Source organism: Ursus americanus, chromosome 16 (genome assembly GCF_024610735.1).
Source record: "Ursus americanus isolate L20-20 chromosome 16, mUrsAme1.1.p, whole genome shotgun sequence".
NCBI lineage: Eukaryota > Metazoa > Chordata > Mammalia > Carnivora > Ursidae > Ursus > Ursus americanus.
This window is the reverse complement of record NC_142142.1, coordinates 43,071,518-43,098,260: the sequence shown is the minus strand read 5'-3', so window position 1 is coordinate 43,098,260 and position 26,743 is coordinate 43,071,518. Positions and strand designations below refer to the sequence as shown.

Below are 26,743 nucleotides of genomic sequence, written 5' to 3'. Positions count from 1 at the left end.
ATGGTGTTGTATAACCATTTGTGTATGAATCAGAGTACAAAATGAAGATCTAAAACACAACAGGGAAGTTCTTAAAATCACCATAATTTTTGTTTAATTTTAAGCTTAGTTTTGCTTTTTTAAATAGATATTATTTACGCACATTGCAGAAATCAAAATGATGGGGAGAAAGATGACATCTCATTCCTACAATATCTTTGTCTGCCTCCTCTTCCCAAACTCACCCCTCCCCCATAGGTCACCACTCTTACTAGCTTTTTGAGTATCTTTTCAGTCTTCCTTTTTTGCAAAACAAACAAATAGGACTAGAGGTAGCATTCTGAATGTACTGTTCGGCGCCTTGTTTATTTTACTTAATCCTGGAGATCTTTCCTCCTTTATATGGGTTCTTGGCCATCTCAGTCTCCTACACACAGGTACTTGGCTTGTTTCCAGTCTTACTACTATGGATAACAGAGCAATGATAACCTTGTATATGTCATTTCATATACAAGTGTATCTGTGGGACATATTCCCAGAAATGGGTTTGCAAGACTGTAGGGTAAATAGGTTGTAATTTTGGTGGACATTAAAGGGGAATCATATTTTTGATATAATTCATGTATCTGGTGAAATTCAATAAGTATGATTGTAAATTCTTCACTGTTTCTGATCAGATTGTTCATTCTGGTTGTTCAGGTTGCCAGTTGGTTGCCTATGGCTGCTAATATGTGATGTAATTATTTATGCCATTATGTAATGAAAATGGGCAAGTTGAAAAACATGATCCACATTTTCAGCCACGTAAATATGGGCTATACCATCTGTTTAGTGCTAGAAGAGAATCTTTGAGCCCACTGACAACAGGGGATAATGAGAATCCTGTCTAGTGGTAGATGTTGCATGGAGTAGTGATTGACAGACCAGATAAACGTCGGGGTGTGTAACCACCAAATAGAGGTACTGTTTCACCTCTGTGCTCTAGTTTTCCAAGGGTTAAATATTTACCATTTCTTTGGTAGGTATAATTTAAAGACTGGATAATTTTTATAAAATACTTGGAAAATTAGGAAAAGAATTTGGCAAATGGAAGTGTATTTTATGAATCTGCTTACGTGGTTCCATGGAAACAGATCTTTCTCTGAGCATTGCGCTGTTAGAAGGATACACAAAGGAAGGCAGGAAGGTAGGGGGACTACTTTGAGGAAAAACAAAAGGAGCTTAATATCTATGCGTCTAGCAGCTAAGTACAGGTACTTGGAATTTGGGAAATACTGGGTCCTTTATGAACTGATTCTTGCTCTCATAGTATCTACTGGCCTGGTATTTGCAGGAACAAGATAGGGATCAGACAGTTGTTATAGCACATTACATAGTTACGTTCCCGTTTGCAATTCCTGTGTCCCTCGGCCCACTTGATCTTTTAAGTTATAAAGCCACCTTCCTACCTGAGGTTTGTATTCTATTTCCTCATTAGTCATCAAGGTATTTACATACACTCAGAATGAAACTAGGAAAGCGCTTATTCAGATAAACCATATGTAAAGGAGGAGGAGGGCTGGGTGGCTCAGTTGGTTACACGTCTGCCTTTGGCACCGTTCATGATCTCAGGGTCCTGGGATTGAGCCCTGCGTTGGGCTCCCTGCTCAGTGGGGAGTCTGCTTCTCCCTGTCCCTCGGACCCTCCCCTCTGCTCATGCTCGCGCTCTTCTCTCTCTCTCTCTCTTTCTCAAATGAGAAATTTTTTAAAATCTTAAAATAAAAAAAATTTTTTAAAAAAGGAAGTCTGTTTAGAACTGATTAGTGTTTGGTATTTTTAAAAACAGTTGCAAAATGCAGATTTTTTAATAACCTTTATTATTTACTAAGTATTTTTCCTAGCATATCTGTAAACAAATTCTTGAATTATGCTAGGGGAAAAAACAGGCAGGGAGAAGGTAAGCTGTTTTTCCTAAATCCATAAACATCTGTAAAAAGCAACCCAGGATTAGAAAAAGAGCTACCAGGGGCGCCTGGGTGGCGCAGTCATTAAGCGTCTGCCTTCGGCTCAGGGCGTGATCCCGGTGTTCTGGGATCGAGCCCCACATCAGGCTCCTCTGCTAAGAGCCTGCTTCTTCCTCTCACACTCGCCCTGCTGTGTTCCCTCTCTCACTGGCTGTCTCTCTGTCAAATAAATAAATAAAATCTTTAAAAAAAGAAAAGAAAAGAAAAAGAGCTACTAAACCACATTTTAGAACTAGCTGTCTTTTATTGGTTATTCCCTAGATGAGGAAAGTTTAACAGAAAATATTGTCTTCTTACCTGAGGCCTAATTAGAGAGGGTAGTAGGTGCTGTGCTTTCCACCCCCCTTTTTAATCCTGGTAGAAATTCACTTCTCTTGACCATGCCCATTTTCTTCAATCTATAAAAATGCTTATTTAGAGAATTTACGCTTATTTGCTTATGATATAATAGTACTGATCACTTATTATGTGCTAGGCATTGTGCTAATAAGCACATGGCATGTTTCCTGTTTTTGTTATTATAAATCTCTGAGGTAGACAATATTTTATCCTTATTTTAAGTACACAGTGTTCTTCAAAAATTTGCTATATTATTGTTATTAAAACAAATGACCTACCAAAACACGTGGAATTAATTTTTCTCTTTCCAATTCCTCCCCAGCGAACTAGTAATGTTCGATCCACATTTTTCAAGGACTGTTTATATGAAGTATTTGATGATTTGGAGTCAAAGATGGAAGATTCTGGAAAACAGCTCCTTCAGTCAGTTCTCCATCTGATGGAAAATGGAGCCCTGGTATTAACTACAAATTTTGATAATCTCCTGGAACTGTATGCAGCAGATCAGGGAAAGCAACTCGAATCCCTTGACCTGACTGATGAGAAAAAGGTAACAAGTAAAGGATTAGTCTCTTCTTCAGGCTGGTGGGTTGTATCTTCATCAGAAAAACTGTTTTCTAGTTGGTATATTATACACTGCTAGTATTTATGTTGAGGTTGAAAGGAAGATTCTTGTCCCTAGTTGGATTTTTATTTTTTTGGTTTTTGGGATAAAATCAAAACAGAGTAAAATTTTAGCACAGCTCTTAAAAGTGTTCAGTTCTGTGAGTTTTGACAATTTCACCCAATTTCAAAGCAAGGTATAGGAAGTCATTTGAACTGTAAGATCTTTTTAACCTTTGCTAATACCAGATGACCATATTACTGGTTTAGAGTTCTTTCTTAGGATATATTCTTCATGGCCTCTATTAAAAATGTATGAAAACCACTTTATGATATCTGAAGAGCAGCTTTCAAGCCAAGTGGTAGCTGGGTTGAAGTTAACGTTTAGTGGAAACCTCAGGAGAGTTGTTTTGTTTTTTTTTTAATACAGCCCATGCTATACCTAAGCCATTCACCATAATATTGAATTATTGATCTAGGTCGGCTAACAAGATAAGGCTTTCGTATTAGAATGGTCACTTGAGTTTGTAATTTGAACTTTAGCACTAATAGGAGATTCTGTAGATACAATAGCATTTACTTCATTGATGAAATACAGTGAAGCCATGAAAGGAGAAATATTTTCATCGCCATAAAAAGATGTCAGAGACAACAATTGAAGAAGAAGGTGGAAAAAAAAGGTTGTAAAATGCCACCAAGTCTCATTTGTCCTGCTTTGTGCTTTGCAATTTTCCTTCTCCACCTTGTTTTCCAAGGAACCTGCCTTTGTGTCCAAGTTAGAGCCCAGATAAGTAGAGTTTGGATAGAAAACTGATCGGCCCGCTGGCATGTGCTGTCGCAGCACTGCTTCTGCCGGGGGCGGGGGGGGGGCAGCTACAGTACCACTCTTGTGACTTGCAGACTTTGCAGTCCGCTTTTAAAAAGAAATCAGATTTAAAGAGATGGTGCCGTGAAGACCGGTTGTCTCTGGCCGGCATGTTTTCCACCTGCTACCCCCATGCTCCGTATGGTAAGCTCCTTCTTCACCTGTAAGTCTCAACTTCGGTATCACCTCTGAGAGGGGGCCTCTCTGACCTGCCCTTATATGTTTGGAAGGGGCCTGTCCTTATCTTTTTGCCCCTCTCTTTCGTGGCACTTACTGTAACTTTCAGTTTCTATCTTGGTTTGTTTCCTCGCTGTTTATTGCAGGGAAGCAGTAACACCATTTGTGCAGTTACCACGTCAGCCCTTCTTACCCTGGCATCTGAGATGGTACTTGGCATGTAGCTGGTGCTCAGTAAATACTTTTTTGAATTCATTGATGATTGAATGAAATTCAACAATTAATGGCAAGAAACAGCTTCTGTGATGTTTCTGATAAAATCTTCTAGGATTATGACCAGCAACAGAAACATAAGGGCCTTTTCAAAGTTAAGGGTTTCTCTCAGATTTGCTCTTTTCTCTCGCATTTCGTCCCGGAACTTCAAGATTTGCTTTGTAGTTTTAGTCCACAAGAGGGCGGTATTGAAATGTCGTGCTTAAAGCCAATGACTGGTGGTCCAAATGTGGCCTAGTGGAATTCCCGTTTGGCATCTCTGTGCCTCTTCACGGTTTTTCCTAACCCATACCTTATTTCTCTAGAATTTTATGAGAATGCAATTATGCTTTCTCAAGCCCTTGAGAAAATGGAACGGTGGCATCCAGGTGGCTGTTGTTGCCATTGTCATCTAAGGGATTGTTCTTTATTGGTAGCTTTTTAGGTAACTTGGGGGACTGGAGTGATTCTTCTGTTGCTTATCCACTGCACAAAAACCACCCCGAAACTTTGGGGCTTCAAACATTTTCTTTGCACATGATAATGTGAGTGAGCAATTTGAGCTGGGCTTAGAAGCGGGGCAGTTCTGCTGGTTTTGCTGGTTACCCACGTGGCTGCAGTCATCTGGCGGCTAGACCAAGGTGCGGTGCTGTCAGATGGCCCTGCTTCCACGTCTGCTGGTGCGGGAGGTTGGCTGGGCCACGCATCTCTAGCAGGCTAGCCAAGGCTTCTTACATGGTGCCAGCTTCCAGAAGCAGCAAAAGAGAAATGAGGCTCATGCTAACATTTTTCAAGCTGCTGCTTGCATTGTGTTTGCTAATGCCCTGTTGGCTGAAGCAAGCCAACGGCCAAGCCTGGAGTAAGTGTGGAAAGGGATTACACAGGGCCTGGATACAAGGAGGCGTCATGCCTTGGGGATCATTATTGGAACAGTCATCCACCTGTAGCTGTCATGTGTATCACCAATGGTAAGAGCCCTAGCATTTCTGCAAATGATGACACATAACTTCTAGTTTTTGATGGTTACTTTCAAAGAGAAATCACCAGACATGCTGCCATCAGTCCTAACAGCCGTGCCTGGAATGGAAACTGAGGCCACACTAGGTTTTACATTCTTGCCCTACGGTATCATGAAGGGTTATGCCAGCAGTCTAGTCTGTCCAAACAGCCTCGTCCCCATGGGCTCCTTTAAGCAAATGCTCAGCCCTGCCAACTTGGTTGAGCTGTATTTGTGTTACACAGGTTCTAGAGTGGGCTCAGGAGAAGCGGAAGCTGAGCGTCTTACACATCCATGGGGTCTACACCAATCCTAGTGGCATTGTCCTCCATCCAGCTGGGTATCAGAATGTGCTCAGGAACACTGAAGTTATGGTGAGTGGTGCCGATCTTGCTGGTCTCCAGAAAGCCTTCCTGGGAAACCTCTGAATATACGATCGGTCTTCACGGGGTAACATTTTCCCCATGAGTTAAAATTGGGAGTTGAAACATTCTTTCTGTGCTTCTTCGCTTGTGATTGTGCGTGCCAGCTTAGGAAATGGAGAGTGTCTCTTCAGGTATCAAGCCAGAGGCTTTTACTTTGGTCCTGATTGACAGCCAGCAGATGGCACTCTGTCATCAGCATCATCCCTGCGTACAGAGATTACATTATCTTCCTCTATCGTTTATTATAGTATTAAACCCTCTGTATGCCAATAATAATATACACACCTTTTTACCGACCAGTCACTCCTAGAACATACATTCTAAAGAGACTCTGTGTGAATGGTGATGGGCTTATATTGAATTATCACAGTATTGCTCAGTGCAAAGAATTTTTAAAATTTTAAGTAAGATGATAAAAAAGCTTTGTGAGAAAGCTTGTTGCTTTTTTGAGATACAGGTTTTAGACTTGGTCATACGTTTGTGTAAAGCACTCTCTGGCCCCAGAAGCACTCTCTGGCCAGGGGTATTTGGGAAAATTCACCAGCCCCCAGCTCTGAGAACAGTGTAGACAGGCTGTTTTCAGGAGTAGGTCACTTACATGATGCAGCAAAAGAAAGACCAGGAAAATGTGACTTTTTTTCACCTATACTTTCCCTGACATCTGTTTTAATTGCATCCATCTTTGACACTGAGTGATCCCTTAAGCAGGGTCAGGGTCATTTCTAATGTTTGTATATGTACGTGTATGTATATATACGTGTATGTGTATGTATGTATATGTACATATACACACGTATATATTGATGTTCTTAGTGCCATAGACTTTTTTTTTTTTTTTTTTGAGCAAATCTGGTGATGGAGTTATCTTCTCTGGTGATCCATGTTCAGTTTGTAAAGCAAAAAAGGAAAATATGATTAGAAAATGGAAAAGAGTAAGATATATTGAAAACTTCTCAATGCCTTATGGCCTCTGGACACAGATCTGACAAACCGTATAGCAAGTAGACCACTGCCTACCCAGTGAAAGCCTGAACAGAGAGCAGTAGGATGCTGGGTAAAGATAAAATTTTAGACTGATCATCAAGTTGTAGGCATAAACAATAAGATCAGACTCCTTCGTGGGATGAATATACCCTGTTAAACTTTGGTTAATTGGTCATTGCATTCTGCTAAATGTTGTAGTTATGACCCTGTTGACTTTTTTGTTTCAGACATGCCTTATGTGTGTCTTCACAGTGTCATTAACATGTTGTTTCTTTTCCTGCAAGAGAGAGATTCAGAAACTCTATGAAAACAAGTCATTTCTTTTCCTGGGCTGTGGCTGGACTGTGGATGACACCACTTTCCAAGCCCTTTTTCTGGAGGCTGTGAAGCATAAATCTGACTTAGAACATTTCATGCTGGTTCGGAGAGGAGATGTGGATGAGTTCAAGAAGCTTCGAGAAAACATGCTGGACAAAGGAATTAAGGTCATCTCCTATGGAAATGAATATGCTGATCTCCCAGAATATTTCAAGCGACTGACATGTGAGATCTCAACAAGGGGTAGATCAGGTAAGATGCATCTTGAGACTGAGAGCAATAGCTCTTCGACCTTTTATGTGTTTGTGATGGGTAAAATCATTAACAACGTAAGGAATATAATCCCAACCATGTTATGAAGGGAGATCGTGGTCTTCAGGTTAGACTAAAATGCCATTTGGATAGTAGGAAAGTGGACAAAGCATATTCCAGCAATTCATTATAGAAGTAGGAGGAATGAAAAAATATTTAGCTTCACTAGTTACCAGTGAAATGCAATTAAAATATACATTTCAAAATTGAAAAGAATGATAGATTACTCAGTTTTGGCTAAATCTTTGAGAAAACAAATATATTCACATAGTGTTGGTGGGACGGTAAAGTTAGTACAGCTCTTCTGAAGGGGAAGGTTGGCTTATGTTCAAAATTTAAAAACCTTTGACCCAGAAATCCCACTTGATACAATTTATCTTAGAAATGTCTCCTAAGGACATAATTGGACAATTGCACAATTCTGCTACACAATTTCGTAGAGATACAGGTGTGGGAATATAATCATTTTTGTTTAAAATGGCAAAAAAAATTGGAAGCAACCTAAATACTCCAGTTAATAGGAGATTTTATAAATACATCAGCTTTTATGTAATTGATGAAACATAAGGAAGCCATAAGAGGGAAAACCTTGTTGCCTGAAAAGACATCAGAGACATAATATGTGAGTAAGGAACACCAGGTTGTAAAATGCCACCATGGTCCATCCCATTCGTACGGAATTGTAGATGTGTTCTATTTTTGTTTCTGTATGCATGGAGAAGTATCTGGAATGATGTTTACTAAATTAACTATGGTTATCTTTCTGTGGTAGGATGTAAGGTGGTTTTTTGTTTTTTTTGTTTTTAGTATTTTGTTTCTATGCTAGCATTTTTGACGGTAATTATGCATTATCTTTACAAATAGAAAAAAAATTTTTTTAAATACTGTTTGAAAACTATTTTGGTGGTATTAAAGGTAGAGGCTAGGGTACCACTCATTTGTTATTTTACCGCCAGGTTTTAACAAAGCCAAATGGGTATAGAAGTTCAGTTTATTAATTTCTGCAGGCAAGTTTCCAGTAACCCTAGAAGATGCAGAACTTTTTAGTATCAGCTACATTGAAGAATTCTTTTTAAAACTTTGTTGTTGTATGTAGTATATATTCTTGAAAAATTGTATGTTAATATATTTTTGCACTGTCAATCTGAATGCATCTTAGGGGGCCTAATAAATACAGTAATTTAATATAGAGAGGACTTTTCTTAAACCTAGTTATTATTCCGTGATTTCTTTTCTGAATCAGATTGCTTTAAGTGCAATTCTCCTGTATTGAGAAATTCCACAAGCTCTTACCAGTGGCTTTCCATCAAAATGGAACCAGATTTGTAAAAGGCATCACCACAAATGAACACTAAAAACTATGTCAACCCTTTCTCCAGAAGACTTTGGAAAGCCCCCTTTTTAAATGTTTTTTATTTTAATTCCAGTTAATATACAGTGTTAAGTTAGTTTCAGGTGTACAACATAGCAATTGAACACTTCCATACATCACCCGGTGCTCATCACATGTGCACTCCTTAATCCCCATCACATATTTCACCCATCCCCTCACCCACCTCCCCTCTGGTAATCCCCACTGAGCAGGGAGCCCAGTGAGGGGCTCAATCCCAGGATCCTGGGATCATGACCTGAACTGAAGACAGACGCTTAACTGACTGAGCCAACCAGGCACCCCATGCAGAAGCCTTTATTTTGATGCAGTCCCAATATCTTATTTTTGCTTTTGTTTCCCTTGCCTCAGAAGACATGTCTAGAAAAAAGTTGTTAAGGTCGATGTCAAAGAAGTTACTGCCTGTGTTCTTTTCTAGGATTTTTATGGGTTTTAGAAAACACTTTGAAAAGACAAACTTTTGGGTTTGTCTCTTTCGTGAAAACAATTTGCTGTTCTTTCTTGGGGATGTGTTTCCTGCTGGCCTGCAGTGTTTCAGCTCCTGCTGCTGCTGGCCCAGACTCAGGACTTTCTGTAGGCTTTTCCATTGTGCATATTCTGTTGTCATTAAACAAAGGTACCTACCCGAGCTCTGCATATTTCTTTTGATCTGCATTCTGAGATCTACCCAGGAAAGGTGCTAAAATTAAAAACAATAACAAAATCCCCCTGGACAGCTGTTCCTGCTAAACGAAATCTTTTCCTGACAAAAATCATCAGAAGTATTATAGAATGGCACAGATTCTTTTCTTAACTGCATGGGCTTTCTCCCAAAGTGGTTTTTCCCAGAGCTACCTATCTTTCAGTTGGGTTTTCTGAACTTTTAAAAATGAAAGATTTTCAGTGTGGCCAGGGGACTTTATTAGAGTGGTCAGCTGAGTTTGTGATTTGAAATCTAACAGAGCAGTTTTAGGTTAAAAACATTTCGAAACAAGTCAAGCTTTATCCTCCATCCTTGGTTATGATTCGAGTCTCTGTAGATACATACTAGTAAGAGGTAAGAGGTCTTTTGCTGTTGTTTAACACTGAACGTTTGCTAGGCTCCTGGCATACTTGCTGTGTACTTGCTTTTGCATAGTGAAAGTTGCTTGGATTCAAAAGATTCTGTGGGTTCTAGTATATTTAGAAAAATCAAGGAATGGGGGAAGGAAAAATAATATTTATAATCCATTATTGTAATGCAAGCAGTTATTTTGGTATATTTCCAATTAACAGTTTTCCTATGCATTTTTTCATAGTTGTGAACAATTATACATAGTCGTGTTACTTTTTTTATTCAGTGGTATGTCTCGTATTTTCCCGCATGGCTGGCCTTCATAACCACTAGTTGTAACACGACTGTGTTCTAATCCAGTGTGGATATTAGTTTATTCAATTTTTCCCGTTAGGCAATTTCTAATTTTTTTCTAGTTTTTTCTATTGTAAGTACTATTGGCAGTGAATTATATCTTCATCCCTACAGTTTTTCCTTTTGCCAGTAATTTCCTTCAGATGGGTTCTCAGTATAATTGCTAGGTCAAAGGGCATGAATATTTTAGTGGTTGGTAACTATTGCTAAAGTTCTTTCCAAGAGGGGAATACCAATACCATTTTGTATGTATGAGTGCTGTGCTGTCTTTTATTTATTTATATTCGAATTGCTCATATTTCTGATGACTATTTTCTTCCATCTGTTTAGGTTTAAACGTTTTCCTATGCTATTATCTATCCCAGGGCTCTCCAATAGAATTTTCTGCAATGACAGAAATATTTTATCTTCCTTGCCCATTACCATAACAAAACGCCTCAAGTTGCTGTTGGGCATTTGAAATGTGGTTAGTGTGACTGAGGAACAGAATTTTTCGTGTAAAACTGTTTAGCCACATGTGGCTAACGACAGCATATTGGACAGCACAGGTTGAACTCATTTTGTGTTGTGAGAGCATCTGCTACTTTTCACTCTTCTCCATGGTTGAATTTGCTCAGTTGCATGCTGCTCCCCGTCTCCATCCCTGGATTTTTGCCTAAATTTGGCCTTTTTAGATGAGTTAGGGACAGCGGGCACACTTTGCCCATTTAATGTTTTATTTACAAGCAGTGTTAGTAACATAACTAAAGGAGACCATACCGCTTCCCTGTTACCTGAAGACTAACCCAGTTTATTCTCCCCACTGCTTTATCTTCTCGTCTGTGATGTATTCATTTCTAAGTAATGCCATCCTTCTTAGACCCTGTTATGTCATTGCCCTTTGGTTGGTTGGTTTTCTTTCTATTAAGAATTTTGGCTTTCTGGACTAATATCTGATACTGATGTGTATTCTGTTTAGCAGGGATGGTGAGAGAAGGTCAGCTAAATGGCTCCTCAGCGGCACACAGTGAAATAAGAGGTATACTATTTCCTAATTCTGTTTGTCAGTTTCATTGGCAGAAAGTGTTTTTCTGGGATTTGTTTAGTACCTCGGAGAACAAGGACTCCTACCTGTTAAGGACTCTGTATTTTCCTATTGAGTCTATCACAAGATTTCTAGTATCTGTGATGTCTCGTCTTCTGAAGGGTTAAGTTTCACTTAAATATCTGCAGCTTCAGACATATAGGTGTTTTGTGAGACTTCATTTTATTCTTTTTTTTCTCTCCACAGACTGTAGAACATGAGAGGGGGCTGGAGAGATCATCAGCATTAGACCAAGGTGTCAGGCCCGACTGTGGAGAGTATTTAACAAGTAAACTTTTAAGAACCCACCACAGCTCCGTGGAAGTACCAAAACCCAGAGGTTGAAGGTTGGGGGTAGAGTTGGGGGTAGGGGGGTGTTCCAGCTCAGTCCTTCACGCCCACTGGTTCTTGATCTTCTGCGGCCTCTTCCAGTTCACGAATCCCCAAATGACAACGGGGCCCAGTGCACCCCCCCCACCCCTGCGCTGGACATGCCTGTGTCCACACAACAGATCAGTGCGACACCTCCCCTGACTGTGGCTCCAGCCCTGCATGAAGGACGTGGGAGCTAGCCGCCGTGGGGTCACCGTGCCCTTGTTGCAGTTTTGTACTCTATACCTGGTTTTTCAATTAAGCTTAATGGCTTTTTTAAAACATGACTTGAAGCTCTAGTTTTCTAGACCTTTTACAGTGTACAGTATTTTACATAACTGAGCTGTATTAAAAGCTTGTTCATTTACTTCCCAGGGCCCTGGCTCTACTTTTAGAGTCCCTTTAGAAAACCTGCAAAGGCACTAAATGAGCCTCGTTTTTGTAACTTAATTTAAAAGTTCTGTTCTTTCACATTGAAGGGGGTGATCTCATTCTCTGCACAACCATTCAGTATCAATTCCTGCTTTGTTTCTCTTCTTACCATAAGGCCTAGAACCATAGTTAGCGTGATGTGGGATCTTAGTTTTGAATCCTATATAAAATAACTCCAAGACATAAAAGGCAATTTACTTATGAAATTTATTTTCTTATATAAATTATGTATTTCTCTGGGCAGACAGCCTTCACCTTATTGCACTAATAGCACATCTGTAATACCAAGCTACAGGACAAGTCTTAACAAGAGGTTTGTATTCTTCAACGTAGCACTTGTCTACCAGGCACTGTAGAGAGGATGAGGAAAAGCCAGGATCCACTCAGGTGAAGAGTGGGGTGGGGGAGAGGGGCAACTTGTATACCCTTCTGACGGTTGGTTCTCTCCCAGGAAGGGGAACATGCAGAGCGTACATCTGGATTCTGGGAGCAGGGAGGAGTTGGAAGGCTGAGAAGCCCGATGCAACACTGCAGCTCAGCTCCCTTTATTTTTGAGGGAAGCAGGAACTCCTTTCATTCATTTGTAACAAATCACTCTGGTCTAGCTGATGCTTTGAGGAAACAGTGGGGAATGGGGTCATCATCAGAATTAGCAGCAATTAAGAATAGGCCATACACTGCCACAGTGTGGTGGGTATCATCCTGGCCCCAGGGACCTGAAAGCTATGTATCCAAGGGAGAACCCAGAGCTGGCTTTGGAAATCTCTTGACCGCTCATTGTGCTCAGACATCCCTGTGACCGTGTGAATTAGCAAAGCTCCGGTGTTGGATCTTCCAACCGTTGGTCAAAGCTGTAATGAGACTGAGTGTGTAGGCAGAGTGAAGGGAATGCCTGAGTAGGAGGGGAAGGCTGTCAGGGAAGGGGGCGATGGGCAGTGGACTGTAACATGATTAGGCCCTCCTTGCAGGTGGAGGCTGGGCTGCCAGGGAGTGGGGCAGGGGGAGCTGCAAGCCCCTAGAGCTCCCCTCACTCTGCCTCTGTACTACACTGAAGAGAAGTCACTCACATACTCTAAAGCACATTCTTGATACAGGAAGAAGGGCTTTGGGGGGAAGCAGTGATTTGGTTTTGGGCAAGAGCCATGTTAAGCCTTCATGAGGGCAGCGACCACAGCCTTGGCGTTGAGACTGCGGAGGTCACAGTAGGTCTGGCCAGTGCCCACAAAGACGATGGGTTTGCTTGTGATGTAGGTCATAGAAATAGCAGCTCCCACCTGAAGTGGAGAAAGGGCATACACAATCACCTCAAGGCTTCTTTATATCCCCTTGGTAACAGGAAGCTTTGGAGGCAACAACATCTCCTTAGAGCATCAGCTCCCCCGTGAAGGACACCCCTCCCCATCTCGCTTTGTCGCGTACCATCCATATTTACCTTGTCATCAATGGTATCAAATTTGGTAAGGACAATGCCATCAATGAGCCGAGGTGTTTGAGCCATAGAATGGTCAGCCAAGGCTCTGTTGAACTTGACCTGTAAGGGAGAAACATGGTATAAGTACAAGTACCCCGCTGGCCAGAGCTGAGGCTGGGAAAAGGAGGAGGCCCTAGCCCTCACCAGCTGGTCCACAGCCTCGTTGCCTACTAAGGCCTCCCCCACAAACAGCACCAAGTCGGGTGTGTTGACAGTAATGAGCTTAGCCAGGGCGGTCATCAGAGGGGCATTGTCTTGCATGCGGCCAGCTGTGTCCACCAGCACCACATCAAAGCCTTGGTTACGTGCTAGAGAGAAAAAAACGTGGTCAGTTCAAAACTTCTATACTGTCCTGCTCATCCCACCTTTCTCTCAAGAAGTCGTAACCTGGCTATATTAAAAGCCTACACTTTCTTGGGCTCCGGATCTGGTTATAAGGTAGTGTGGGCAAAAACCTATTCTATGCTTGGCCACCAAGAACATTCACGAAAATATGGCAACAGAATAAAAGAGAGCAAACAGAGGTTTCCCTGGGTGAGATATGTTAGTTCTGCTCACAGTTAGCTACTCCTCATGGCAAGTTCTCCATCCTGACTTGCTACTGAGCAGTAAGTTGGTAGGAGGGGAACCCTTGACCCTCTGCGAATCACAAGGGAAGCCCAGGAGGTAAGGGGCCCTCAGCAGCCCCTCCCCGCTCCCGCACCTTCCTGTGCACCATACCAAAGGCAATCGCTTCCATGGCAATGCCCGCAGCGTCCTTGCCGTAGCCCTTTTCAAACAGCTGCACCATCGTGCGGCCACCATGGTTCTCCGGGGGGTGTAGGGCACTCAGGCGCCGGGTGTGTGTGCGCAGCTGCTCCACAGCCCCGGCACGAAATGTGTCGCAGGCAGCAATGAGGACGCTGAAGCCATTCTCTAACAGCCAGAAGGAAATCTGTGCAAAAGCAACAAAGAAATTGGTCCCTCTGGTTCTAACCAGAGTCACTAAGACATGGAGCATGAAAAAAGGACGTCAGAGACCGGTGGGGAGCTGTACTGACCTTGGCAAGATTAGTAGACTTCCCCACTCCATTAACACCACAGAAGGTGACAACGTAAGGGCGCTGATGACGCTGGGCATCCATAATATCCCGGAGCATGTCTACACGACGCTGTGGCTGCAGAATCTGTACCAAGGACTCTTGTAGGGCTTGCTTTACTGTGGAAGTCACCGCTGAAAGGGGGTGATGGATCTGTGAACCCCAAGGAATGCACTCCCAAGAACACCCAACACCTAAGGGAACTGGGATCTGGAGGACACAAGGATCTTGTCCCAGGAATCCAAAAACCACATGTGATAGGTTCCGAGCACTTTACAAGTGTTAACTCATTTAGTTCTGATAACCCTTCAAGTCTAAGTGACGCAACAAGACGTTTTGAGGTGAAGGACTCTGCCAAAAGCCACACACCTAGTAGCAATGGAGATCGATGCGCTTAACTTCCTGGTACACATAATGCCTTGAGCACTTTCTGGTTTAGGGAGATACTTACTGCTGAATGTCCCCATCACCTTCCCTTCCAGCTTGTTGGCCACAGATTCACAGAGCTGGACTGCAATGTCTGCTGCCACATTCTTAGCTGGAGAGACAGAGACAGGTGTGTGAGTGCCATGTCAACAGTAAACAACCCTATGGTAGAGGAGAACGCAAGGTGGTTCTACTCTCCACCACCCCCACCCCGTGAGTCCGCCTGTTCCTCAGAACTCACCAATGAGATGATCACGCATCTTATCCAGCACAGATTCCATGTCTTCACGACTCAAGCTCTTGGACCCCACAAGGCCCTTCAGCATCCCAAACATGCCACCCAGAGTTCCCTTGGTAGCACTGCAGGTACAAGAGATTATAGATACATATAAAGCCAGTGGGCAGGAGTCAAGTCTTAATCCATTCTGGAGCCCCCCACACCACCCAACACCTGAAATTCCCCTACCTGGGTTTGGTGGCGTTTTGAGTAGTCACTTCATCATCTGAGCTGCTGCAGTCCAGATCCTGAAGCTGCCCCCCAGGCCCAGTCCCTCGAATCTGGAGGGTATAGGGAAAGGAACAAGATGGGATCAGGAACACTGAGGGCCAAGGGAAAAGCAGCCCTGGATTTAGCCTGTCCTCATTCCTCCGTCTCTGATCTGGAAAACTCCAAACGTAAGCCACCCCTTCATTCATAGAAACCAAAAGTACTGCCCTCCTAGTCTCTACCCCCTCCCCAGTTTCTTATTAATGGTAACTCGCACTGGCCCGTTGCCTCTTACCAAGTTGATGTCCTCAGGTGGGGGGGCAACCTCAGGGGCTCCATTGGTGGTGGGAGTGCTATAATCCAAGACTTCCTTGTTAGCACAGCCACCCAGTGCCCACACCCGGGGTGCTTTTTTGCCCTTCTCCTTTGGAGCATCTGATTTCGTGGACTTGCTGTAAAAGGTTACAGCACAAAGCGTTATGGTGAAGTGGGAGAGGAAACATCCATCCAAGAGCCAGAGGCAAGCTCCCTTGCCCCCAACATAACTAGACAACAGTATTTATGGTGAAAGAACGCTCACCTGGACTTCTCCAGACCTCTCCCATGCTTCTGAATAAACTCCTCTCGCTTCCTGCGTATTAGCTCCTCTTTGGAAAGTTCTACCCCATTCTCAGGCCCCACTGGGAGACCTGACTTTTCAGCAGGAACTGCTTTGCTGGTAGCCAAAGAGCCATCAGAACCTGTTAGGAGAAAACTCACTGGAGAAAAATGACCAAATTCCAACAATGGGAAATAGTCTTCCAAACCCAAATTATTATTATCCAAATTATTAAGAGGAAACTAGGAGCAAACATCTTGGGGATGACAAGGACTGGGCATGATAGGGTGATGGGCACTGAGCAAAGACAAGCAATGACAGGGAAAGACAGGGAACAACTTCAGTCCTTACTGCCATGTTAACTTTTCATGCCCCTGTATGTCCAAGGAGCTCAAACTCACTCTCCTTTTTGGCCCCCTTTTTTTTGCTGTTCTTTGCTTTTTCCTTGGGCTTTTCACCCCGTGTCTCGATCATTGACCTCACAGGTTTCTTGGCCTTTTCAGAATCTTCAAATTTCTTCATGGTAGTGGGAGCACGGATCTTACTGCTCTCCTCTGCTTCACTAGAGAGAAGAGAACGATCAAAGTCCCAAAAAAAGGACCCTCACACCAAGAAGTCAATTAGAACTGGGCAGCAAATTCAGGAGTGTGTTTCAATACAATTTACTACCCTTGAACCACCCTCAGGAAAGAAGGAAGCTCATCAGGTCATGCAGAGGGGTGGCCTCTCACCGAAGGAGCTGCAGGAAGTCATTCTGGAAATCGAAAGTGCCATTCAATAGACTTAAAGCACTTTGCTGTTGGATCTCTGTGCGGTACTTGTCCCGAAACAGCCGGTGCACATCATCTATCAATTTGTCTACATACGTCAGTGTTAGGATCTTCTGAAAACCAACCTGTTCAGGGAGAGAAACAGAGCCAACAGATCTGCTTACAAGCCAACTCCACCAAGGCCTCCTGAGACTGGCTCAGCAGCCTGGCAGGTTTCCTGACCTGAGGTGCAGCCAAGCTCTCTGACTGGGCACAGGAGCGTCTTCCCTTTCCCCTCCACCCTCTCTCTGTCTTCTCAGTTACTTCATCATATACACCGGGAGCAATTAATTAAGGTTCTCTTAATTATCAGGATTATGTTGAAAATGTAAACTTCTCTCTTAAATAGCTCCACTTACCACAAACACCAGCTCAAACTGGTTGTCCAGTTTATACTTGAGTGTGAGTGCCTCATGGGTGAAGGAGTTGTTACCTCCCCTTTCCTGGAAAAAAAGAGTATGTCTCAAGTTCAGACTACCCAGAAAACCCAGACTTGGGCCATTCAAGGGTTAACCTCTGGGAAAGAACCAGACACTTCACCCAAAGTCAGACCTGTCCCCAGGACAAGAGGATGCTGGGACCTTGCTCCCTAGCATCCCATCAGGGAGAAAAGGAGGTACCAAGTCGGGGAAGGGGTTAGAGGGAAGGCAAGACACGTGGAAGCCAGAAAGGACAGAATGATACGATCAGATTTATTAGCAGCTGTACACTAGTTTTTTAAAGGCTTTTTTCCATTTCACACCCAGCCTTCGAAACAACAGAAAATCAAGCTGCTGGGGGCGGGGGGTACGGGGTGGGGGGGGTAAATGGAGGGAACTATGGGAAATCTCAAGAAGCGCCGGAATTCGGCTGGAGTCCCAGAAACCGAGGGGGAGGGGGGCGTCGCAAAGTTGCGGGATGGTCCGAAGGGGGCGGGAGAAAGATGCGGAGTCCTGGCAACGAGTGAGTGGCTAGTTTGGGGTAGGCCGAGAGGGTGGGAGGGAGGTGTGGGATCAGTTGAAGGGGCTATGGACCGGGTCAGGGAGCCGAGCCCAGAGTTCTGATCCCGCGGGGAGCGATACCTGCAGCAGCACAGAACGAATCAACGCATTAACGGGCCCGGTGCATGAGTCGCTCACGCCCTGGAAGCACCAGAGCACAAGCCCGCCCTTGGAGAAAATGGTGAAGAAGTCGAGCATGGCGGCAGCGGGAAAGGAGCCGGGGCCGGCGCCGGGAACTCAGGCCGCGATCGCCGCCGCTTCCTGCTGCGCCAAGCGCGGGACACGTCACACCAGCGGCCCCGGAAACCGGCTCAGCCGCACTTCCGCTTAGAGCTGTCGTGTTCTCTCTCCGCCTCCGCCCGAGGGCGCGCAGCACTGACGTAGACGCCAGGCTCGCCAATGGCGGGTGGGGGCGGGGCTGGGCGGGGCTCTCGGAGGGCGGCAGCCGATAGTTCCTGGGGGCGGGACCCGAAAGGGCTGCAGGCCAATGGGCGCGCTCCTCTGAACGGCCTGCGGCGCGGAGCAGTGACGGCGGGGTGGGCATGGCGTAGGGAGGAGATAGCGTGCGAGTCTCAAAGGGGCATCGCGTTAGAGTGGCCATGCTACGAAGGGCCTTGCGGCTAGGCTTGGGCCGGGGTCCCTTGAGCCGGGGGCTAGGCACACACAGAGGAGGCTCCACTCTGGGTAAAGTTGAGGGCAGCGGAGGGTATCGTGGTTCTTGGGTGGCCCCAGTCTCCAGCTATGTGACCTTCAGAACTCAGGACCCGGCCTACTATGGAAAGACAGTGGGTCGGCTGGGAGAAGGGGGTAAGCTTGCCTGCCGGATCTTGTAAAGCCTGAGCAGATGTGTGGATCCCAAAGATGCCCTTCTCAGGTGACAAATGCTAGATCGTTCTAAGCCTCAACTTACCACCAGCCAGGCTGATTGATTGTTTGCACAGATAAATGTGCATTAAGTCCTGCTCCTGTGCAGGATGCTGTGCCTAGTGTGTGGCTGTTAAGGAGTAAAGAAGGGAAAGAGGATAGAGTATATGTCCTGTGGAGGTGCCTGGAGTGTAGCTGGAAAGGGAAGACTTCAGTAGACCAGTTCAAGACTGGGTAGAAGCCGACTTGGACAGATGCTCTGCACTGCTAGTCCCCAAAGCTAGTGTAATTGGAGAAGTGCATGGAGCAGGTGGGAACTGAGATCAGCCTTGAAGGATATTGTTCACTGATTCAAGGATGGTATGTGTTCCAAGTTCTGGGGAACTGAGCAAAAGTTAGGAGAAGAGAAGTATTGCTTTGGTGCAAGGAACGAACTAGCAAAAGCCATGTAGATAAGAGTGTTTGTGTAGAAATAAGAAATGTAGTGTGGACAAGGAAGGTAAGCCCAGATCGAAGAAAGATTCAAACATTGCTGAAAAGAGTTGGGCTTTGTATTGGAGTCAGTGAAAAGACTTGGAGATTTCTGAGTTAAGTGTGAAAGATGAAAGGATTCATTTATTCAAGGCACTTAGAATGTGCCAGGTTCTGTGCTAGGCTGGAGATTCATTGGTGAAGAAGGTAGGCGTGGTACAGTATGAAGCAACTCCAAATAAACTCAAAATTGCAAATGCATTGCATGAGGTAATGAGACAGTGTGACAGGAGATTTTGACAGTGTAGGGGGCCGGAAAGCCTTTCCTGAGAAAATGATGATTGAACTGAAAGAGAAAGGAAGCAAAGCGTTACCAACAAAGAAGTGGACACGATTTCAAAGCAGAGAGAAACCCTGTGTAGATTCCCTGTGGTGGGAAGAAATAAAGCACCGTCAAGGTGTGGAAGGGGCTGGAGTGGGGGAGTAGGGAGAGAGCAAGGTAAACGAGCCAGACCGTGCAGTGTCTCATAGGCCGTGTTGAAGATTTTGGACTTTTATTCTTGGAGTAACAGAAAGCCACTGGAAGGTTTTAAGTAAGACAGTATGTGATTAAGTTCGAGCTTAGAAAAGATTCTAGCTATTATGCAGGGAAGAGTTGGGTGGGCAAGAGGGGGATTAGTGGGAACAATTAGGTTTTGCGTTAGTCTAGGTGAAAGCTTATGGTGGTTTGGTCTAGGGTGGTGGTAGCAGAGATGAAAAAAAAGCGGGGGGACAAATTGGGGAGGTATTTAGGAGGCCAGGCCACCGGGACTTGACAATAGATAGGACATGAATGTAGCTTTGCTGGTGGTGATGGATATCCAGGGTAAGGTGCCTCTCAGAGTATCGTGCTTCAGAGGGCACTGCCACTTGGGGTGTGCCAGGACCTACGGGTCCAGGAGCCTGCAACATCCAAGAGGAGAGGACCATGCAGTTGAATATATGAGCCTGGGGCTCAGGGGAAAGAGCAGTCTGCACAGGAGATAAACACGCATAAGTCACCTGGCCTAGGGAGAGAGTACAGAGTGTTCGTTTTTAAGAAGCTGAATCTTGCATTGCTGGGCACGGTGCGCGAGAAGGCAGAGAGCCGAATGGCGTGCAGACCATATAGTGAAGCTGTGGAATTCTGCTGGGTACAAGCTGACCTTATGAGCAGGGTCGGCCATGGGGACAGCCAGCTCAGTGTCCTCCTAGCCCACCTTTTCCTGTGCCGATCCTCTAACCCCTTGCTGCTTGGAAAGAGAATGTATGGCCTTCTGACCATAACTGCATCCCACAGACCAGAATGGAAAGTTGTCCGAGATTAAGAAGAAGATCCAGTCAGTCCTTCCTGGAGGGGCCTGGAACCCACTGTACAACACCAGCCACCTGCCCCCTGAACACTCGGATGTGGTGATTGTGGGGGGTGGGGTGATTGGCCTGTCTGTGGCCTATTGGCTGAAGAGGTTGGAGAAGCCACGAGGTGCCATTCGGGTGCTGGTGGTGGAACGGGACCACACGGTGAGGTCTGGGGGAGGCGGTGTCATGAGTGGGGCACGGACACCTATTTTATTAAAGGGCAAGGGGAGCAGAGGGGAGGAAAGACTTCAGTCTTTGGAGGTCCCAAGTCCAAAGGGACTGTGCTTTGGCTCTTGTTGAGAAATAGCCCCAGGTGCTTCTTCCCCTGAATTAGAGACTTTGGCAGTAAGGCTTTTGCTTTTGAAAGCAAATTTCGCAATGTTGGATCTTCCGGCTGCCCGCAGGTGCGGCAAAGAGAGCCTGTATTCCAGCTGTGATGGACACCAACAGCTGTCTCATCCCCCCTTCTAGGTTCTGTTACTTCTGAGGTTTTGCACACTTGTTCCTATTTTATTTTGTAAGATTTTGTTCATTTATTTGAGAGAGAGAGAGAGGCGCAGCACAAGTGGGGGTAGGGGCAGCGGGAGAGGGAGAACCAGACTCCTCAGAGCCCTTGATGTTGCTATTGTGTCCACTGCCAGTTAACCAAGAATCTTACTATTTCAGTCATAGCCTTCTATTTTCCAATTGGTAGATGAGATGTTAATCTCCTGCCCTCAGACTTCCAGGCCATTCCCATCTTGTGCCACGGTGCTCAGCTGTTTTAGATGACTGACTCTGCTCTGCACATCTGCTAAGAAGGATTTTAGGGGCGCCTGGGTGGCTCAGTCAATTAAGCGTGTGCGTTCGGCTCATGTCATGATCTGGGGGTCCTGGGATTAAGCCCCATGTCCGACTCTCTGCTCAGCAGGGAGCCTGCTTCTCCCTCTCCCTCTGCCCTTCCCTCCTCACCGCCTCGTGCTCACTCCCTCGCATGCTCTTTCTCTCTCTCTCTCTCAAATAAATAAAAATCTTAAAAAAAAAAAAAAAAAAGAAGGATTTTAATAATTATCGTCCTCTTTGGGTGCTGGATGACTTGCATATGGGTTTATCTACCTCAACTCCTCTTAGATTATAAACTTTCAAGTAGGACTCCCCTCTACCTGAAGGTGCTTCTGTTGCAGGATTCTGCTCATGTGTGACGGGTTACGGGGCTCCCTCAGCTACTTTGGTCTTTCCACAGTATTCCCGGGCCTCCACCGTGCTGTCTGTGGGCGGGATTCGTCAGCAGTTCTCGGTGCCTGAGAACATCCAGCTCTCCCTCTTTTCAATTGAGTTTCTACGGAACATCAATGTACGTGCAAAGAGATTTGGGGGTTGGGGTGGCGACCACTCCTTTAGCCCAGAGAGAGGAGCCGCCCAGCTGGCCAGGGCAATCCGGGAGCAGAAGCAGTTCGGGCAAGTAGGAGTTAAGACCTCTGGTTCTGTCCCTAGTGGTGGTACCCAGAGGAGGAGGGCTTCTCTAAGTCTCGGGAGCTATGGGGAGGAAGCCAGGAGAGCCCTCCCTCCCTTCTTTAAACCAGCTTCTTCTGAAGAGCTTTTTTTTCTTAATTTTTTTACACACAGGAGTACCTGGCTGTAGTCGATGACCCTCCCCTAGACATCCAGTTCAACCCCGCAGGTTATCTCTTGCTGGCTTCGGAAAAGGGTGCTGCTGTCATGGAGAGCAACGTGAAGGTGCAGAGGTGGGTGCCCGGCACGCACCCGGGAAGCTCGGACACCGAGTGAGGAACTGGGATGGGCGAGTTGATCAGACAGGTCCCTGTGTGGAGGCTCAGTCTGCCAGGTAACACAGACAAGGTCTCCGGTACCCTGTGCTGTCACACAGATGTGGACCACACGCTGCTGCCGTGGTTCCGAAATCTGCCAGATCCTAAGAACCACCTGGAAAAATCCCACGCCTTAAACACCAGAACCTCTAGGGAAGGGCCCAGGAATCGGCACACTTTTCCTGTAAGGGCCAGATAGTCAACGTTTTAGGCTTTTGGGGTCATAGGCAGTCACTCAGCTCTGCCGTTGGAACAAAAGCAGCCATAGACAAAACATGGATAAAAATGTGAACGGACGGGTGTGACTCACGTACAGAAATGCAGGCAGCAGGCCAGTTTGGGCAGCCCCTCTCCTGAGTGTGTCTCGTGGTTGGTCAAGAGTGCATGTGTTTAACAAATAGACTTGCAAGTCTCCCTAGGGACATCAGGTAATGTCCCAGATGCAGCATTTACTCATGTAGCCACCCCAACATCCCATTTTACATGTGGGTAAACTGAGGCACAGGGCACTAGTCAGTGGTAGCGCTGGGATTCGAACCAGACAGTCTAGCTTGCGGGTGTGTTCTTTCAGGATCCGTGTTGTTGTGTTTGGGGGACAGTGTCCCATAGGATATCGTGCTGGTGGACAGGACTGTACTAGAAAGTGGACAGGAAGGCCATTCCAGGCAGAAGAAGGGAACAAGGGGAGGGAACAAAGTGACCTGCTGTGTTGTGAAAGAACATGGAATAGTTAGGGGGTGGCAGGGCATTTAGTGTGGCCAGGGGGATACTAGGGTGTAGGAAAGGAAAGCGGGGTCAGGTGACGAGGAGGCTTGGTCTTCACCCCCTCAGCAAGGAGGAAAACTTGGGGAGTTTGGGGCAGAGAAGTGACACAAATGAGGCGCAGTCCCCACGTGAGGAGTTGGGGCCCGTACTTCTCCCTCTGCGAGCTCCCCCTCTCTGACACACCTGCACCCAGCCGCGCATTTCTCTCAGGCAGGAAGGAGCCAAAGTCTGCCTGATGTCTCCTGAGCAGCTGCGGAACAAATTTCCCTGGATAAACACAGAGGGCGTGGCGTTGGCGTCCTATGGTGAGGCCTGCTTGCAGAGGGGCTCAGGGGTCGCGGGGCGCCTCAGGTTGGGAGTCTCGGCACCCCCGGGCCGTGCTAGCTCTCTGTCCTTCCGCAGGGTCTGACTCTGATGCCTTGGGCAACATGCCTTTCCGTGGCTTACGAGCCCTAAAGAGGGGTCAGGGGCGCGGGAAATCCAGTAGAAGAGGAGGGTCCTAACCCCGCCTCATGAGTCCTCTTGCTCATCACAGGGATGGAGCACGAGGGTTGGTTTGACCCTTGGTGTCTGCTCCAGGGGCTTCGACGAAAGGTCCAGTCCATGGGGGTCCTCTTCTGCCATGGAGAGGTGACACGTGAGTCTGAGGTCCATACTCCTTCCCTCTGCCAGCCGGGGTGCAGGCGTGGATGGGCTCTTACCCTCACTCATGGGCTAAGCAAGAGTTGGTGGGAAACGGGGTTCTCCCTGAGGGCTGGTCCCAGCCATCCTGACTCTAGCTCTTAACTCGGCTTGTCTGCGTGACTTACGATGTGCTTGAAGGTCTCCACACGCTCGTGTCCTGTGTGCGGCCAAGTTCATCCTGGTTACCCCATCTCTGTGGGAAGGCCCCGGCCTTCCGGCTTGCTTTCTCATGAAACCCATGCAGTCCCACTCCTGGCCTCTTCAGGCCTCAGGAGTTTTGTTTTTTTTTCCCGCAGGTTTTGTCTCTTCGTCTAGCCACGCGGAGACCACAAGTGGGGAAGAGGTGACTTTGAAAAGGATCCACGAAGTCCATGTAAGTTCCCAGCCTGTGCACCTTCCTTACCAAAGCAGAGGGATAACTGTCATTTCGATCTTTTTCTACCCACTTCCAGTCTGGGTAAACTAAGGCTCGGGAAGAAATGTACCTCTCATGGTGCCCAGTGTATGGGCCAGGCCCTCCCTCCCCGCCCCCTCTGGCATCTGCAGGTGAAGATAGACCGCAGTCTGGAGTACCAGCCCGTGGAATGTGCCATCGTGATCAACGCAGCAGGGGCCTGGTCTGGCCAGATCGCAGAGCTGGCTGGTGTCGGGAAGGGCCCACCTGGCACCCTGCAGGGCACCAAGCTACCTGTGGAGCTGAGGAAAAGGTGACTCCCGTCTGAGGGGAGGCTGATGAGAGGGGGATAGAAACAGTGTAAGCGTTTGTTAAATGTGGTGGGAAAGGGGGGCTGCTCTTCCCACCATTTCCTAACCTGCTGGTCATGGCAGGTATGTGTACTTCTGGAACTGCCCCCAGGGACCGGGCCTGGAGACCCCGTTCGTCATAGATGCCAGTGGGGCCTATTTCCGCCGAGAAGGATTAGGCAACAACTATCTGGGTGGCTGTAGCCCCACTGAGGTAAGCTAAGCAGCGTTTGGGGGGCTGGGCAGGAGACATAGGCCAACTGTCATTAAAGAGTCAGGCTTTGGGGTGCCTGGGTGGCTCAGTCAGTTAAGCCTCTGCCTTCAGTTCAGGTCATGATCCCAGGGTCGTGAGATCAAGCCCCACATCGTGGGGAGCCTGCTTCTCCCTCTCCCCCTGCTCGTTCTCTCTCGCTTGCTCGCTCACTCGTTCGCTCTCTCAAATAAATAATAAATAAAATCTTTAAAAAAAAAGAAAAAGAGTTAGGCTCTTTGGAGGGCCCAGTGCTGTTACTGATGTTCCAGCCCCTCCGGGTTTGAATTGGGATCTTTCCTCCCCACCCCCCACCTACTGAAGGGATTGAGTAAAGGGGTCGGTGAGGTCTGGGTCAGCCCTTGTGTCCCAGGCAGTATAAGCCATGTCCCCACCTCTTACCACAGGAGGAGGAACCGGACCCAGGGAACCTGGAGGTGGACCATGATTTCTTCCAGGACAAGGTGTGGCCCCCTTTGGCCCAGAGGGTACCGGCTTTTGAGACTCTGAAGGTAACTAAGAGGCAGATGAGCCTGGAGCACCTCGGTCCCTTTGGAAAGCCTGTCCACTGCCACACGCCTTCCACCTCACAGCTGCTAAGGACTCGTGGTCTAGGGACCCAGCCCATCGACCCCTCGGCAGCTGGGAGAGGCCGCTGCGCCTGACCCCTGAGCAGGAGTGAGGGTGGCGTGTGTCGGCACCTTCCTGGGAACCCCAGCATCTTGTCCCCCCGCAGGTTCGGAACGCTTGGGCTGGCTATTACGACTACAACACCTTTGACCAGAATGGTGTGGTGGGTCCCCACCCACTCGTCGTCAACATGTACTTTGCCACGGGCTTCAGTGGCCATGGGCTCCAGCAGGCCCCTGCCGTGGGGCGAGCTGTGGCAGAGATGGTGCTGGACGGCCACTTCCAGACTATCAACCTGAGCCCCTTCCTCTTCAACCGCTTTTACTTGGGAGTGAAGGTCCAGGAACACAATATCATCTGAGCCTGTAAGCTCTACGCTGGGCCCCACTGCCCCATCCGTCACCCTTGGCTCACATTCACGGCCTCCTCGCTGTGGCTTCCACCCGAGCACCAAGCCAGGCTCTCCCCCACCCTCCTCTCCCGACACCTTGCTCTTCCTGTCCCCACGGGGCTAGGCAGGCGGGCCGACTGTAGGCTTGGAGGGGCACTGCGCCTGAGGCCCAGGCCAACAGAGAGTGATGAGGTGAGACCCCAGGACTGATCTCTGGCTGGGGCCAAGGCTGCCCTGCAAGGTGGTGCAGTGGACAGAATACCTGAGCATGTGCCCCAAGCCTGGCTGCTTCCTGGTCCTGACCCAGAAAGATTGCCTCTGCCCCTCTTGGCAGGCTCCAGCAGAGCCCAGCAGGGAGCATTGCGGGGCGGTCTGGCCCAGATTTAGTAATTGTTTGTCCTATCCATCAGTCAATAAATGTGATCACCCTTTCCATCCAGGCTTCTGTCCTTTGTGCTTTCACCTCCCAGCACTTGCTTCTGAAGCACCCACTAGCCTTTGATACCAGGCTGGGAGGAGCATTCTTTTTTTTTTTTTTTTTTAAGATTTTATTTATTTATTTGACACAGGGACAGCCAGTGAGAGAGAGACAAGCAGGGGGAGTGGGAGAGGAAGAGGCAGGCTCCCAGCAGAAAAGCCTGATGCGGGGCTCGATCCCAGAACGCCGGGATGACGCCTTGAGCCGAAGGCAGATGCTTACGGACTGAGCCACCCAGGCGCCCCCGGGAGGAGCATTCTTAAGTCCTAGGTGTAGACATCTTGTTTGCAAACGAATGCTTCCTCTTCCTGAGTCCCTGCAGGAGTTTGGCTGTAGAGGGTAGGGAAGGCTTCGTTCATTTCTTCCCCGTTTATTCAGCTCCAGCTCTTGGCCAGGCCCAGGGCTACATATTAGGGATATACCAGCAGGCAAGGCATACTGTATGTATGTCCTCACTGGAATGTTCTTATCTCTGCCCTGCGCCTCAGCCCAGATCAGAGATAGTGCGGGGAATAAGCACAGGTCACGCACCC

At 46.9% G+C, this 26,743-nt stretch overlaps 3 protein-coding genes across 11 annotated transcripts in view; 2 read left to right on the top strand and 1 right to left on the bottom strand.

Annotated features, from left to right (window-relative positions):
- The window catches only part of SIRAL1 (SIR2 antiphage like 1), a 45,410-nt gene extending 33,660 nt beyond the window's left edge, over positions 1 to 11,750 (top strand). For 3 of the 5 annotated variants that reach the window (XM_045798091.2, XM_045798089.2, XM_045798092.2), the window contains 5 exons: positions 2,644 to 2,871; positions 5,461 to 5,589; positions 6,909 to 7,194; positions 10,990 to 11,049; positions 11,302 to 11,750. In XM_045798091.2, the coding sequence (XP_045654047.1) occupies positions 2,644 to 2,871; positions 5,461 to 5,589; positions 6,909 to 7,194; positions 10,990 to 11,049; positions 11,302 to 11,315 (717 nt within the window). In that variant the 3' untranslated portion in view covers positions 11,316 to 11,750. The remainder of the gene's footprint in view (positions 1 to 2,643; positions 2,872 to 5,460; positions 5,590 to 6,908; positions 7,195 to 10,989; positions 11,050 to 11,301) is intronic. The other 2 variants (XM_045798094.2, XM_045798095.2) reach the window with 2 other exon arrangements.
- Positions 11,751 to 12,086: 336 nt separating this feature from the next.
- SRPRA (SRP receptor subunit alpha) lies at positions 12,087 to 18,064 on the bottom strand. The gene is made up of 14 exons (XM_045798088.1): positions 17,830 to 18,064; positions 17,128 to 17,211; positions 16,691 to 16,854; positions 16,361 to 16,521; positions 15,942 to 16,101; positions 15,657 to 15,813; positions 15,341 to 15,432; positions 15,116 to 15,234; positions 14,900 to 14,986; positions 14,410 to 14,582; positions 14,090 to 14,303; positions 13,514 to 13,677; positions 13,331 to 13,429; positions 12,087 to 13,172 (listed from the first exon to the last, which is right to left on the bottom strand). Exons 1-14 carry the CDS (start codon positions 17,944 to 17,946, stop codon positions 13,044 to 13,046), a joined length of 1,920 nt encoding a protein of 639 aa, XP_045654044.1. The 5' UTR covers positions 17,947 to 18,064; the 3' UTR covers positions 12,087 to 13,043.
- Positions 18,065 to 18,283: 219 nt separating this feature from the next.
- Positions 18,284 to 26,167, top strand: FOXRED1 (FAD dependent oxidoreductase domain containing 1). 5 transcript variants are annotated; one of them, XM_045798097.2, is made up of 11 exons: positions 18,284 to 18,432; positions 20,402 to 20,622; positions 21,683 to 21,793; positions 22,066 to 22,184; positions 23,244 to 23,338; positions 23,569 to 23,670; positions 24,014 to 24,090; positions 24,264 to 24,424; positions 24,546 to 24,675; positions 25,119 to 25,223; positions 25,448 to 26,167. In XM_045798097.2, the coding sequence occupies exons 1-11, from the start codon at positions 18,348 to 18,350 to the stop codon at positions 25,700 to 25,702; spliced, it is 1,461 nt and encodes a 486-aa protein (XP_045654053.1). In that variant the 5' UTR covers positions 18,284 to 18,347; the 3' UTR covers positions 25,703 to 26,167. The 5 variants fall into 5 exon arrangements, with proteins under 5 accessions (XP_045654053.1, XP_045654052.1, XP_087724418.1 ...); XM_045798096.2 differs by having other exon boundaries at positions 18,284 to 18,555; XM_045798098.2 differs by having other exon boundaries at positions 18,418 to 18,622.
- The last annotated feature ends 576 nt before the right edge of the window (positions 26,168 to 26,743 follow it).